The sequence below is a fragment of the Anastrepha ludens genome, chromosome 6 (assembly GCF_028408465.1).
Source record: "Anastrepha ludens isolate Willacy chromosome 6, idAnaLude1.1, whole genome shotgun sequence".
Taxonomy (NCBI): domain Eukaryota; kingdom Metazoa; phylum Arthropoda; class Insecta; order Diptera; family Tephritidae; genus Anastrepha; species Anastrepha ludens.
This window is the reverse complement of record NC_071502.1, coordinates 35239615-35255232: the sequence shown is the minus strand read 5'-3', so window position 1 is coordinate 35255232 and position 15618 is coordinate 35239615. Positions and strand designations below refer to the sequence as shown.

The following is a 15618-nucleotide window of genomic DNA, read 5'->3' as shown; positions in this document are numbered from 1 at the left end:
AGTACCGCTGTCATTCGCTTCGTTGCATGTATTGCACGCATCCCTCTGGACTAATCCCGTTTTGGCTGTGTGATGTGCGCTGAAACAGTGTCCCGTCAGTACTCCAACCAATATTTTGCAGTTTTTTTTTCTCGACGGTGATGAAATAAACTTGGTAGTTTTGGTATTCCAAGTCCTTAGCATAATTTTGGTAGTTTTGTACGAGATTGAGTGTTCCCATATGGACTCCGTTTCCAGAGCTAGTTCCTCATTCAGTTCCGTTTTCAGAAAGGAGAGTGATGGGTATATATGTCTCAATCTCGGCAGGCGAATACCAGCCTTAGCGAGCTCATCGGCATGTGAAGGCACCCCGCACCACACTAACCACCTTTTCACATGCCCTTTAAAACCTACTCATCCAACACCCCTCTCAGCATGTTTCTGGGCCTTTAGATGAGCCAGACGAAGACGACCGGTGACACACCCTACAGGGTTTAATTGAAAAGTAATGAGCCTTATTTTTTTTAAGCAGTTTTATTAAACCTTTTGGCTTATACAACTAATATTCTTCAAAATAGAACCCTTGAGCGTCAATACACCGTTGGTAGCGGTCCTTCCACTGCAGGAAACATTTTTTAAACTCATCCGCCGGAATCGCGTTCAATTCGGCTGTCACAGTTTTTTGGATCGCCTCGATGGAGTCGAAACGCCTCCCTTTCAGCTTTCTTTTCAGGCGCGGGAACAAGAAGAAGTCCGGAGGGGACAGGTCTGGGCTGTAGGGAGGGTGGGGAAGCACCGGAACCCCCATCTTGGCCAATGTAGAGGTGCAGAGGAAGGCGGTGTGCGCCGGCGCATTGCCGTAATGAAGGGTCCAATTGTTGACGAGGTCGGGCCGAACCCGGGCGACGCGGTTTTTCAGCCGAAGGAGCACTTCTTTGTAAAATGCCGCGTTTACAGTGCTTCCTGGAGGTACAAACTCCTTGTGGACGATGCCTCGAGAGTCGAAAAAGATGATCAGCTGCATTTTCGCCACTGCAAAATCCTAACACACTTTTAAAACAGCTTTCGCGCGCGGAGCGATGTTGAAGGGGAAGGTCCAACGATTATTTTCCCCCCCCGGCCGATTCGGTTGATCGCTTGGCAGACGCGCCGCGCGGGAAGGCTCATTACTTTTCAATCAAACCCTGTATAGTGACGGGGCTTCTATTACTGTTAAAACAACAACAAAAAGCTCATCGGTTCTATCATTTCCTTCTATTCCTTTGTCTGCTGGTATCCAGTATATACTTGCCCGCCCAGTTCAAGCTTATCTAGAGTTCATCTATTTTGGATCTGTATGGTTTAACACATTCCAAGTTAGTCCATTGATGAAGTAATAATTGGAAGCAATAATTTTATCAGGAACTACTGTTCATTTTTGATACATCAAAATTATGAAATGTTAGTGTAATTTTTGTATATTTGCTCAGATTTTTTTGCAATTATATTGGATATTATTTTATTTCTATATAAATAAAGAAAATGCTTATAAAACTATAATACGGTAAATTATGTTTGTATCTTTCCATTACATGCATGTATATGTGTACGTAAAGAGAAGACTCATCTATACTGGATGCGGCATCAAATGGAGCTAGTTCCGCAATACCCATCGTTTTGGGTATTGCCGCCAACATTGTCGCCTTTGTCGCCTTTGTAGCATTTCTTAATGCCGTGGTAAACTGGTTCAGCTTTTTGGTTGGATTGGAAGACGTTGATTTCGAATGGCTATTTTCCAAACTATTTATCCCGCTGGCTTGGGCCATGGGTGTGCCCTCCAAGGACTGTGATATTGTGGCAAAAATTGTGGCCACTAAGACAATAATCAACGAATTTGTAGCATATGAGCGTTTGGGAGAATACATAAAAAACGGTGACCTCGAGGTGAGTATTAATCGTCCAAATGCCTATTATTTACATATAACTTAATAATTAAATGCATTTATTCGCATTTTCATTTGCGTAGGCTCGCAGCATTAGCATATCAACATTTGCCATCTGTGGCTTTGCAAATCCAAGCTCACTGGGCATACTCATTGGCACACTGAGCGCGATGGCGCCGAATAGACGATACATTATAACATCGGTTGCAATGCGTGCATTTATTGTTGGTAGCATAGTGTGTTTCGTATCTGCCAGTTTTGCAGGTACATATCTTTCGAAAATAATTCCGAACCTATATTGTTTATATATTTCAAATCAAACTTTGTTTTTAGGGCTGTTACTCCAGGAAGACGCGGAAAGTCTAATATATGCCAAACACCTTAACGCAACTCAGCTCAAAAACATTACAATAGACATTTTTAAAACCTCTTTTAGACCTCAATAAAATACGTACGTCTGGTTATGTTTCATTCTTGTGATTGTCAGTAATTTTTTTGATATCGATGCAAACATTATTTAGTTGTTTGACGTGGCTTATTTTAAGATGCTTTGAAAAGTCGTGAATTTTTTTCACCATTTGGCTGACGTTATGTATGATTTCTTCAAAATCGCACTCCTCAGAGTCAAATTCTCTGCGTGGTCGCTTGCGTTGCACAAAATACGATTTCGTACATATCGTACATCTACTGTTATTTTCTATATTTGTATAGCATTCCGAATCAACTGCAACGCTACTCGTAAATTGTGATGATTTTTCGAAAATACTAACTTGAATGATCTCAGGCACTTCTATATTAGTGAGAATTGATTGTGCAACATTGCACACCTTCGATGGCTTTTGTTGGTTGCAACAAACTTCCAAGAAGCGCCAAAATGCTACCATGGGGAACTTTATTCCACTTGCAACAGCGTCTTTCAAAAGTCCAAGAACTTTTAGCTGCATTTCGTCTGTGATATTGCACGTAGCCATTAATCTTAATCCAACACTCAATAACCTGTCAAAGGAATGTTGAGAATTTTTCATCCAAGTTTTCAAACTTTTCACTAGCAGGTCCGCAATTTTTTGTTGCAAATCTTTGGAGATTTCTGCTTTACAGATCATCAGCTCATACATATTAGCAGCCTAAGGAGAAATGTGGATATTTATAAGCAGTATTTGAAATGTGTAAGTATGTAAACTGACGAAATATTTATATGAGCATATTTATTTGTTTTAATGGAAAAACAATAAAAAATTAATTTATACACTTTTTTTCAAGCTTGTTTTCAGTACTTTCAGAACGAGAAATTCAATTACATATTTACCATTTTAGGCCGGCAGTCTTAGCTGCTAGTGCCTTTCGTAATGTAACATAATTATTCATAATTATATCAGGTCGGTCCATAAGTTCGTGCGTTTTTTAAAGGTGGTTTTAAAGCTAATAAAAAAGATGTTTAAAGTATTTATTAATCAATAATATATTTTCCTTCATTATTCATAATGTCCTCCCAACGTTTAGGCAAATTTTTAATTCCCTGCTCAAAAAAAATGTTTGTCCTTGGAGCCAAAATACGCTTCGATATCCCTTTTTATAGCTTCTTTTGAGGAGTAGTTGTTGTTACTCATATGGGATTGAAGTCCACGGAAAAGGTGATAATCAGAAGGTGCAATATCCGGAGAGTATGGTGGATGCGGAATTAGCTCCCATCCGAGCTCGTTCAGCTTGCCTGATGAGGTCTTGCGTTATCGTGATGAAACAAAACTTTGCGTCTACTTACTAAAGACGGTCGATTTTTTTTAAGTGCCTCATTCATTTGATGAGAATAATAATCAGCAGTTGTTGTAGTAGCATAAACATTCCCCATACTTCCATACGGGGAATGCTGCTGGAGTGACAGTCCTTGGCGGATATAAACCCGGGTCGTTTCGGTAACGTAGAACCGACTGTCGTGGAAACATATCAGCAGTTGTCGTCTGGCTTGGTTCCAGAAGTTCATAATAAACAATACCGGTCATATCCCACCAAATATACAGGAGAATCTTCTTGGGGTGAAGGCCATCTCTAGCGGTCGGTTCTGGTGTTTCATCTTTATCTAACCATTGGCGTTTGCGAACAGGATTATTGTAAAGGACCCATTTTTCATCACCAGTAACGATACGGTTCAAAAAACTTTCATTTTCAAGCCGTTGCAGCAGCTGAGAACACACATTCACTCTCTGCTGAAGGTTGGCGACGGAAAGTCTATGCAGAACCCATTTTCCCAGGTTTGAAACCTTTCTCAACTGAACCAGGAGTCACCTTTCCAACTGAACCAGGAGCCTGTGAACTGTTCCCCATGCGATAAATTTAACCTCTGAGCTATCATATCGACTGTCAAATTTGGCTCAGCTTCCACGAGTTCGAGCAAGGCGTCGGAGTTAAAGACTTCAGGACGACCAGCATGCGCGGCATCCTCCACGTCGCAGTAACCAGTGTTTATTTCCGTGAACAGTGTTTATTTCTGCAGCAGCAGTTGTTGCATTTTTACCACTTTTATAAAAAAATACAAAATATGCCTCTTATACGCGTTCGAAGATTCCATTTAATTTTTTAACAACACGCGTTTCTATCCGCGATTAAAATCACTTTTTGAATGCACAATTTATCTAAGAAAATATAAATAGTTCCGTTATATTCCACGAATAAATTTGTGTATGCATAAATCGTACAAAAGTGAAATTATGGGTAAAATACGCACGAACTTATGGACTGACCTGATATTTCTAATAAATAAATAAAATAAAATGATTTGGCGTTTGTGTGAGACTTTGCTTGTTGCCAACCTTTTCATTTTGCGAATCTTTCTCTGGGTAAACACCGAGTAGTTTCTTCACGTTCTTGTGTTAGCTCCATATGGAGTCATTGGAGTACGTAGGTTCGAGTCTTCGTAAAACACCAGTCAATAATGTAGGCACGACGAACCTTTCCTTCCAAAATAAATAGGGTTTGCATCTCGGTAGTTCCTCCATGATTACCAGAGAAGACTACAACGCGCACCGTAAGGATCGCGAGCATAACAGTGGTGGTGTGGCCTAGCGCTTATAGTCCACCATACTGTGCAATTTTCTTTTCGACCGTAAGACCCGCGTTACTTTGGCTAAATTGTAGCAGGTTAAACACCTACCTACCTATCCAGAATCGACCACTATATACTTGATTATTCACATGCCCTCTTAAACCCACTCACCTAACGCACATCTCCTATTTAACTTAAAAGCACGTTTCATGGGCGTGCCGTTAGATGAGTTACGCGTTGACGATCGGTGACTACATCGGACTAGCAGGGCTTGATTAAGTGCTACAACAACAACAACCCACGCACAGTTACGTTCAAGATATTGTAGCAGATTAAACTCCTACTTATCCAGAATTAACCCAGATGTACTCAACAAATGTCCGGCATATGAAGATACTGCTTCCGAATAAAATTTACCTTGAATAAATTCATGCTCAAACAAATTTTTTTTTGTCCCTACACATCACAATTTTTTTTTTTTTATATAAAGTTTTCAAAATAGTACAAAATTTTTCAAATTTTTTAACAAGAAGTGTTGGGATGTTTTTGGGTATGCAGTTATTTGAATTTTATATCATAGTACAACAAAGAGCAAGTTTTAAGTGGCTGCCGTTGATTTTCGGCTTTTTTTTTTCATATAAAGAAAATTCTAAGCAAGTACTTTATATGGAAGCTTAGACGTGACCCCTCAGGGAAAAAGTTCAAAAACCAACGGTATTCTCTAGTCACTGGATTCCTGCACTTTATTAATTTAAAATTCAATGGACTATAAAATACCATAAATACTCTAAAAACTTTGGTTAAAAAGCTGAACGTTTTCATGAAATTTTGTACAAAGCTCAAAACTTTGCGTTATATGGTATGTTTTTTATGAGAAAATGGCAAGAAAACGCATGAGTACGAATTAATGGTGGATAGGGCAAGTATAGAAATAAATTGAATATCTTTCGATACTTATCGTTCATATTTACTAAATTACTAAATTTACTAAATTTTGAATTCACTTACATAGTATGGGTGTAAATAATATTTGCACTTCGTAAACAGAAAAATACTTACAATTTCGTAATAATCCTCAATATGCATTCCATTGTGTTCGTATTCTTCCATCAGCCTACATAATTTGCTGTTAACCTTCAACTTTGACGACTCCAACGCCGGCTTATTACTGTCGTCAGTTATATAACGAAGTACACTGCAATTATTTAACGAGAAGGCACGACCAGCGAGTTGAATCTGATTTTTACTTTGAGGAATTTTCCCTGCGCATAACCTGAAATAATGAGCTATCAACCGCTCAATGTTTAGACGTCTGAAATTCGAGGAAAATCGAGCGAATCGATTTTTCGTTTGGACCCAGAATACTAGTTTATCAGTGACCTGCTCAGTTGGTTCGTCTAAACAACTGTAACAACAAATAAGAAAACTTTGTAAATGTAACAGAACAACTATAATTTAAAAGTCACCATGAAGCTAATATCAGCACCTCCGTACATGCGAATGATAATGCAGAGTTCCCCTTCAGGACGTATTGCTGCATACTACGATGCAAAGCTCGTTTAGAATCCAAGAGTGTTAAGACGGTATAAATGTCTATCATTTCATCGAAATGGTCTGCATCTACAAAAATGTCTCCACCTTTAAGATAAAATAATGTTGACTTTTTCATCAATGTGGTTGTATTTAGTACTTCATTTAATAAAACTCCTAAAACTTATTTACGAGGTTTGCTACTTAAGTTTGAAAAACTATAAGGAAAACTTTTTTTATCATTTGATGTTTCAGAGAACACCTAACGTAAAACCGAAAAATCTCATATAAAGAGTTTCCTTTTAAATTTTTATCTTTGGTACCAAGAAATGGTAAATGATGTGGTGTTATAATTTTTTTGGAATAAACCCAATATAAACCAACATTGAGGGATGGAAGTATAAAATTAGCAAACGTTAAAAAAAACAATTGTAAATTCCCTTCATATTACTTTTTCATATGATAAGCATATTAAATACTTTTATAGAATTATATACAAAAATCGTTTACTACCGTTGAGCAGTTTTATATGGCGCACATATGGATTTTCTCGTGTGATAAAAAGGTTTCATTTTGTTATCATTTAATCGTTCAATAAAAATCACTACATTATTTCGGTCTGCACTCGGATGTAATCCTTTTAAGTTTTCTTCTTTCCGCCCCATTTTCTCTATTATCAACCGATATGCACTGACGAATGCACAACCGTTTCGAAGACAGTCGGTTCTACGTTACTGAAACGACCCGGACTTATATCCGGTCAGGGCTGTCCCTTCCAGTATTTAAGTATGAGGAATGTTTATGCTACAACAACAACAATAGCAACGAATGCACAGCATTTCTTTTGATATTTTATACGGACAAAATGCGAAACATCGTCAGGGGAAAAAAATATCAAAAAGTCACTTGGAATTCGTTATACTAAAATTGAATGGGCTATAAAACTGCGTACACCAATTTTTTTTTTTTTTTTTTTTTTAAAATCAGATTACAAATTTTTATGAAAATTTGTCGAGTTAAAATCAAAATGTCCGATTTTCAAAAGTATTAATTTCCAGTTTGGAATATGTACGCAGTGGTAACTTTTATTTGCACAGTACTGTAGTTCAATGAAACTGGGTACAAATAGTGCTCTTCAGACGCCCAACTCTACTATAATGGTAATTTTCAATCAAGAAAAAGAAGTGGTATCTCTGTTATAAAAGAAGCAAAGTTACTTACGTATACAAGGTGGCGCAAAATCTATATATATAAAAATTAAGCCGAAAAAAAGTGTGCATTTGTCCGGGGTAATCTCAGCAACGCGTGAAAGGAAAACAATTAAAGTTTCACACATTGTTGGTGTTGTTTTGGCAAAGGTTTCTGTAAAGTTTGGTTGAAATCCGATAACGCGTATGTGTGCGGTGCGTCGGTTAAGTGAGTGTGTTTTTGCTATTTGCCGCACGTATTTTTTGTACCGCACATAGCATTCATTAGAATTGAATATATTTTGGTCGTGTGTGTCTGGGCCGATTATTATGAAATTTGGTATATGTATATATTTTTCCACGGTGAAGGTTAGTATAATATGCTTATTGATTCCACTCGCCACCAGGTGGCGCTGCCGAAGGCCAAAACGAGGACCCGGGTAACCCTAGGATATGTTTTAACATTGTGGGTATCAAATCAAAGCTACTGATGAGTGCTTTAATACAGTATTTTTTAGATCTCTGAGTGACCAGGGTCTCGAGATAAAGCCGAAAAGGTGGACCAAGGTATCCTTGGATGTGTTTGTACAATATGGGTATCAGATGGAAGCTGTTGATGAAAGCTTTTAAGTGAAGTAATTTTTACTGCCCGTTTCCGGGACAAAGAAAGGAGATGGAGCTGGAGATGGAAGAGGAAAAGGAATAGCTACAGGAAGAGGAAGAGAAAGAGAAAGAGAAAGAGGAAGGCCACTTATTATTAAAAACTAAAAAAAAAAATTCTAAAAAAATTTTAAAATGTTACATATACGCCTATTATATAAACGTTAATCTGAAGTCAGTTATAGTGAAAAATTCATTGTATCATTGCCGGCGTGATTGGTGATCCTTTCTTTAATTTTTTGCAGAAAGGTTATGCTAATATGAGATATTACCTATATCATTCATATATTTACGTATTACCTGTGTACTCACAAATATACGGTTAAAGCAAATATTATATATGTCAGTTTTTTTACTTCGCCTGGAAAAGTTTATATAAATTTAAGAAGAGTAAATAGAACTTATATTTGATATCAGACTTCACGCAAAAAAGTCATTTGCACCTGAACACATATGTAGCTGGGTTAAAGCGGGGGGAATAGAACAGTTCTCTTCTCCTTCTCCGCTTTTTCGTACACGACGAAGTGTATGTATCATACGATTGATGTTGTTGTTTATGTGTAAAGGGGAGCGCATCTGTGCAAATGCAGAACGGAACAACGACGCGCTCAAACTTTCTTTCTGATCTGATTTTCAAGCAAACAACAAGTGAGTATTTTTTCTCCAGAGAAAACCACGTTTTTAAAATTGTTTTCTGATAAAAACAACCATTTGAGTAAATATTTAGAATATTTTGCATCTATTTGATAGGAAACGAAGATTTACTGAAATATTTAAAATTTTTCACACAAAATTGTTTCAAAATATTATTTGCCACGATAAGCCGGAAAAGAAAGAAATTTTATTTTGTTAGTGCAAAGTGAACAGTGGTAAATTTACGTGAGTATATACACAAGTTTTTTCTTAATTGCCAAAAAGATAACGAAATATGAAAATTATTTCAAACAAAGAAATAAAATCAATGTTGATCAACATTTATTCAATAGTGACGTCATATTGTGGTTACAAAAGAAGAAAATTAAAGTGATTTTTTGAGCGTCATCGCGTCGACTACTAACTGTAAAACGGACAAATTGTATTTATCACATGTTCTTCAAAGTAATGCGTTCCGAGAAAAAAACAGTATAACGGTAAATTTTCGTGATATACATGCGCGAGAATTTTTATAAAAAACACACAGTATTTTTCGGTTTAATTTAATTAATAAAATTAATAAAAAAATTATTTTGACTGATTTTTATTTTAATCTTTACTCGCTCTACTGCTTGTATATTTGTATACCTGCAGCTGTGTCAAATATAATTGACGAACGACGCAATTTGCAAAAATTATAAATCTTTTGACAGCTAATTAATTTTGCGCCGCCATGCATTTGCTAAAACTGAAATGAAATACGGCGCATGTAAAAATGGATAATGACACGCCCACTTTTGGGAAAATTCGGTACTTGGTTACAAGCTATAACTCTTAATGTCTATGAGTTTGTTTAATTCCAAAAATCGCCAGTCAACCCAAATTAAATTTTACTAAAAAAATATTCAGTACGGAACCAATTTAGCCATTATTTCTTGTTCAAAATATACCTGGGCTTGGTCGGGCCAGTATTTATTTCTTAAACTAAAGAATTGGATAAATAACATATTTTTGGATTTAGTCTATGTATAGAATCAGCAATTTAAAATTCAGAACTTACCTTTAAGCAATCTTTTGAATATTTTTATAAATAATTCAACATGACTGGCAGAGATCTCCAGATTATCATTTGAGATACAGGCACGAAGATAAGCCATAACCAAATCGAAACAAACGTCTTTACTTTCTCCAACGTGGTTTGATACCAACTGTTTAATTTGTAGAAAATATAAATTTATCATAAATCATTTATCATATTACCCCTATTTACATGAAACACTGAGATGCATTGCCTTTTTGAGATCAACGACATAGGTGTGAATACGTCCAACGAGCTATGTAAAGTATTAAGGGTATTCATCTAAAAGCGTAAAATCCATGCAAGCCTCATAAATCGTATAAGTTTACCACAGACTAAACTACCTGTCTAAACTTGTATGAAAATTCATTTCTGCTTATTGGGTATGGAAATAATTTTGCGTCCTTTCTTTGCCAAAGTTACGTATTACTCAAACAATTAAATAATACAGGATATTATGTGAAATATGTGCCATTGGAAGCTACAACTTTACTCCATCTTTCAGGCAGCATACGGATTCCTCTAACGAAAAATTCGAGTTCTTTTGACTTGATCCATTCATTGAGCCAGTTTGCGATACTCTCGTAAAAAGTGAGCCGCTTTCCAATAATGGCTGACTGCTGATCGGAACAGATGGTGATCCGAAGGTGCAATGTCCGGGGAATACGCCAGTGATGGTTTCGGATAGTTTAAGGAGTTCATAATAGATGACACCCTTCTGATCCCACCAGATGCACAACATAACCTTTGAAGCATGAATATTTTTTCGCTGTTTCTGTTGTTGTAGCAGCATAAACATTTCCCATATATATATATACTGGGAATGCTGCTGAAGTGACAGTCCATGGCCAGATATAAATCCGGGTCATTCCAGTTACATAGAACCGACTGTCGTGGACCTGGTTCACCTAGCAGGCTCCAACATTTTCGACGCTTAGGGTTATCATAATAGATCAATTTTTCATCGCCAGTGACGAAGCGATGCAGAAAATCTTTTCTTTTCTGCCGTTCAAGCAGCATCTCACACGTCACCAAACGTCTCTAGATATGCCTCTCCTTCAATTGATGTGAACCCAGTTACCTGCTTTCTGGGCCATTCCTTTCACGTGCAAACGTTTACCGACGGTTGATCTGCCAACATTCAACTTAAGGGTTCGACATGCGTCTTCATCCAATAATTGTTGTAGTTAAGTATCTTCGAATTTTTTCGGTGCCCCTTCGCGATCTTTATCACTCACGTCGAAATTGCCACTTTGGAAGCGACGAAACCACTCTTTACAAGTTGTATTTGATGGAGCGTGATAACCGTAAATATTGATTAATATACGACACGTTTTAGCTGCACTTTTCTTTAAAAGGTAATAATGAAACATGACTGTTTTTTCGGGACGAACGTATACAGATAAAAAAAAAAGGATCTTTAAGCTTCAAACGAATGTTATCTACTGCGATCGATACCTCACATAGGCACCTCCAAATCACCAGTATGTTACTAGAGCGAACACAAAAATAGTTCCAGTAGCGACACCTCTTATACGAGGACTGAAACTTATTCCCATACCCAATAGTGCAAAGCCTGCTTCCTACAGTAGCAAATTTTTCACTCAAGAAGTATTCATACCTATTTCATCTTGGTTAGATCTACATAAAGACTTAGACAACTACCAGAATCACATACCTGTTGCAGTTCACTATTTTTAAATACCAGATGCAGTACATTTGTTAGACCAGATAGGACATGTTTCTTGACAAAGACGAAAACATTGCTCTTTCGCAGAAAACTTGGAGCTCTAAAAGATCAAATCAAAAATACAATACTTGTATTGAAAATTAAACAAAAAAAATCTTAGCATAAATAGAGAAAACTGTAGATTCATTTTAATAAATATAAGGTTTGTAAGTAGCAGTGCCAAAGTCATTTGTCCCATTAATCAGTTCACTGGCATAAAGTTAAAAATCTTTTGATTTGAAATGAAAATTGGCGGTCTCCGGAGTGTTTACGGAGAAATGAGTGTGAAAAATTACCGTATTTACTTAAACCTATCTGTTAACTCTTTCCTTTGCCTGAAACTGAGGAACATCGTGAGAGGTCATGAAAGCGATAGCTTTTAAATTCTTCACTGATTGTTTTTTTTTTTTTGGTAATTTAATATTTTTATAACTTTTATACTTTAATTTAAGAACGAATATCGAAATAAATGTACATACTTGGTGCCTTATACAATTCTTAAGCACATCTTACGACTTAGTTGGAAATTAAGTTTGGATATTTTACAGAATTTATTTTGTTGGTTCCCTGCAGAGCCGAACGCTTTTAAGTAACTCGTACATGCTTTGTATTGAAATATATATTTTTAATTAAAACATACATACAAAAAAACACAGAATAAACACACAAACTAAAATAAATACTGAAAATTTTCATTTGCAAATTTTCGAGTGGAAAATAAGGGCAGAAGTGCCCCAAAAAAAAATGTTTAGTGCCTCTGACCAACGATATATTTTTCGAAAAGTGTAGATGGATCCAAAATTGGATGTAGACGTTCAGCAGGAATGAGGAAAAATATGCAATGCTGAAAGTATCCGTTGCCTGCCTCGTGCACACGACTGTCAATGGACCGAGTTTCTCGTCAGACGACGTTTATTAGCGAAAACAACCAAAGATTAAAATTCGCCGAGGACACGTTTGCAAAGCCTTGGTTTTTTTAAACATGATTATATTTTCCGACGAGTCAAAATTCAAATTTTTGGCTCCGGCGGCATGTCTTACGTTTGGCAAAAGAAGAATTCGGAACTTAATAAAGAAAGCCTTAAAGCGTATATAAGGCATGACAGTGGTAATGTAATGATATAGGAAAATTATAATAACGAAGGCATTAACGAAAGAGTACAACACCAAATATTAAGAGACCACAGCAACATACTGGGTCTTAGAGACAAAAGGTGAGTAAAGTGTTTGTTGTGTTTGTAAAATGACTGACAAAGGCTAACTCAAAACATTCGGTTAGGGCAGCGTTGACTTTCTCAACAGCCGCCTCAATGGCCTGTTCTTTTCGAAGTCTTGGTAACGTAACGTCAAGGTCCCGCAACGCCTCCCTAAACTTCTGCCAGTCTGTTTTTCTTGGGTTTCTAGAGGGCAATGGCATTTGTGCCTCCTCGCCACACTGAAACTTAATGTACCTGTGGTCCGAGCACTGCTTAATAAAGAGGTATTTTGCTATGCGCTAAGCGAAATTTTACCGGAAGTAAGAGCCAAAGGTTTATTGAAATACAAGCAAAGTGTTGTCAATTGGGTTCGAGTTTTTATCACATCTGTATAATTACGTTCCCACATGATAGCTGTCAAACAACGTATATACCGTAAGTATTCCAAATGTTTTTCTAAAACGTTCTTACGTTGATTTTCGAAGTTTGTAAACTTAATTTATGGTAATTGTACGGTTCTAGTATTGTAATACTTACGTCATCGCTAAGAGCAAAATATCAAAAAAGTCTTTGGCGACTGGGAAGTCTGAGTGCTGAAAAACTGTTGTCATTTTATGTAATATTCTTAAATAAAAACCAGTAACTCGCAAATATTGCTCTACATTTTGGACATCCTCTTTTAGTTCCTGCGAATCAAAGAAAAATATAATTCTCACAATGACGCGCATATGTATACAGTTATAAACTCTTATATATGTATATTATATAGAGGATGTTTAGCCTAGCTTCTCCTCCAATTTCGTGGTGTGCGTTTTGGTTTTGTTTTTTGCATGTTATTGTGGAAAATCTTTGATTATGAAGTACAGTGTTCATTAGGGCGGGTCGATTTAAAAATCGCTCATTGCTCTCTGAAAATCGCATTCTAGGGATCAAAATAAGAAACTTTGCCGAAGGAACCATACCTCTAAAACGAATTCTGATGTCCCCCAATTTGGGTCGAACGAAAAATCCCACTTTGACCCATTTAGAGTGCTCCAATCGAGTCCAAATGTATGACCGACCCCCACTAACTTTGGACGGCTGATCCACCCATGCCAGTGGCACACCCCCTGGAACTCCCCTGGGGGGGTTCCCCATACAATCATTTCAAAATATCACCATTTTTGGCCTTTACATGAGAAAACAAACTAAAAAGTTCGACCCAAATTGGGGCGCATCAGAATTCGTTTTAGAGGTATGGTTCCTTCGGCAAAGTTTCTTATTTTGATCAATAGAATAAATGGGCGATTTTTTTGCCTCCCCACAAATCGACCCGGCTAGTGTTCATATTATTTCGTAAGCATAAGTGAAATAAAAATAAAGCAAAATTAAAAACATTTGTACAGCATTGATCTTTAAAAGTTTTACGAAAAAAGTCAAATGAATAAAAAAAACGTACTCTCACAAAGTTGCAAATTCTAAAGTTATGAATTATCTTTGTATTGTTCTGCGTTTTTCGTAAATGACATTAACCTCCACAATAAGCACACAACAGATTGAAGGAAAAGTTTAGCTTTTTCAGAACAAGTAACATTTCTTTTTCATTAGTATATTTTACCTTCTTATAAATTGCAAGTATATTCCTTTCCACTTCGTGTATTAAAACACTCATTGGCAATTGCGGCCAATGCGACTCTCCCAAAACTTTTTTATAATCAACATATCCCACAGTGAATTTTGTCACATACTTCCATGCTTCGATCTTGGTTTTTATATCTATAAACGAATCCTGTGTGATATTTAAGCATACCATATTTATAACTGTAACATACAACATATAATTATGCTTTATACAAATGTGCGGAGAAATATTGGTTCATATGCTCACAAGGGACAATAGCACAATAATCCATAGAACTCATTTTCTCTCGACACTCCAAGCTATCCCACACCAACTTAAGCGAACAGTTATGCAGCGTGTTTATGGAGCCTAATTGGGATTTCCAATCGACTTTACTGCCACTGAAAAAATACGAGTTATGTCAAACAATATCACACAAACCTACCGACAGAGGTACAAACTTTATTCGGAAAAATGTGCAACTTTTTTGCACAGTGCCCAAAATAAACTGTAGAAATAAGCATATACCAGTTAAATGGATTTTCTTCGCATCTGTGTGCAACTGTTCAAGAAACATAGTTGATGCTTCCAACCAGGACCGCAGCTGGCAATATGTCCCATCCACATCTGTTTCACTGTACACCTTAACAATAGAAATTACATTGAAAAATAACCGATGGCGCTAAATATATTTTTCACAATACATACGAATTTATCGAAGTAATTCTGACAGCACAGCGTTAAACGCCTCCAATCAACTTCGCAAAAATTTTCAAAATTGTAAACAATTCTTAATTTATTCATCCACAATGCAAGTACTTCACTGGGAGTGACCTGCCCCTGCTCCACTGCGTCAGCACATATGCTGAAGGCGTGAGCTTTCGAAACATTAGCAGAAATAAATGTAGGATCTGAGTTTAAAAGATATGCGAAATTTATGTTTGTATTTTCGCACCCTTCCATCATTATCTTTTAAAATATAATTTGCAAATCGCGCGCTACTAGCAGAGATGTGAATGAAGGTAAAAAGTCGATAATTTTGTTTCAAAATCTAGTGCCTATAATAG

General features: G+C 36.6%; 2 protein-coding genes across 5 annotated transcripts in view; one reads left to right on the top strand and one right to left on the bottom strand.

Moving 5' to 3' along the window:
* LOC128866268 (solute carrier family 28 member 3) overlaps window positions 1–2372 on the top strand; it is a 31857-nt gene extending 29485 nt beyond the window's left edge. For all 4 annotated transcript variants that reach the window (XM_054106857.1, XM_054106856.1, XM_054106855.1 and 1 more), the window contains exons 7-9: window positions 1575–1902; window positions 1985–2165; window positions 2235–2372. In XM_054106857.1, the coding sequence (XP_053962832.1) occupies window positions 1575–1902; window positions 1985–2165; window positions 2235–2347 (622 nt within the window). In that variant the 3' untranslated portion in view covers window positions 2348–2372. The remainder of the gene's footprint in view (window positions 1–1574; window positions 1903–1984; window positions 2166–2234) is intronic.
* On the bottom strand, window positions 1412–15580 carry LOC128866267 (uncharacterized). The gene is made up of 10 exons (XM_054106854.1): window positions 15260–15580; window positions 15013–15194; window positions 14819–14952; window positions 14549–14751; window positions 13489–13637; window positions 11705–11816; window positions 10009–10156; window positions 6405–6576; window positions 5998–6343; window positions 1412–3025 (listed from the first exon to the last, which is right to left on the bottom strand). The coding sequence occupies exons 1-10, from the start codon at window positions 15515–15517 to the stop codon at window positions 2363–2365; spliced, it is 2367 nt and encodes a 788-aa protein (XP_053962829.1). The 5' UTR covers window positions 15518–15580; the 3' UTR covers window positions 1412–2362.
* Between the last annotated feature and the right edge of the window lie 38 nt (window positions 15581–15618).

What these genes read in the sequence shown, in the direction of transcription:
- LOC128866267 (XM_054106854.1), bottom strand. Translation starts at nt 15,517, where the DNA reads ATGATGGAAGGGTGCGAAAATACAAACATAAATTTCGCATATCTTTTA. An exon ending in GTGCTGATATTAGCTTCATG is followed by an intron (nt 6,344 to 6,404) that starts GTGACTTTTAAA and finishes TTGTTGTTACAG; the next exon opens with TTGTTTAGACGAACCAACTG. An exon ending in TTGAGGATTATTACGAAATT is followed by an intron (nt 3,026 to 5,997) that starts GTAAGTATTTTT and finishes ATTTCTCCTTAG; the next exon opens with GCTGCTAATATGTATGAGCT.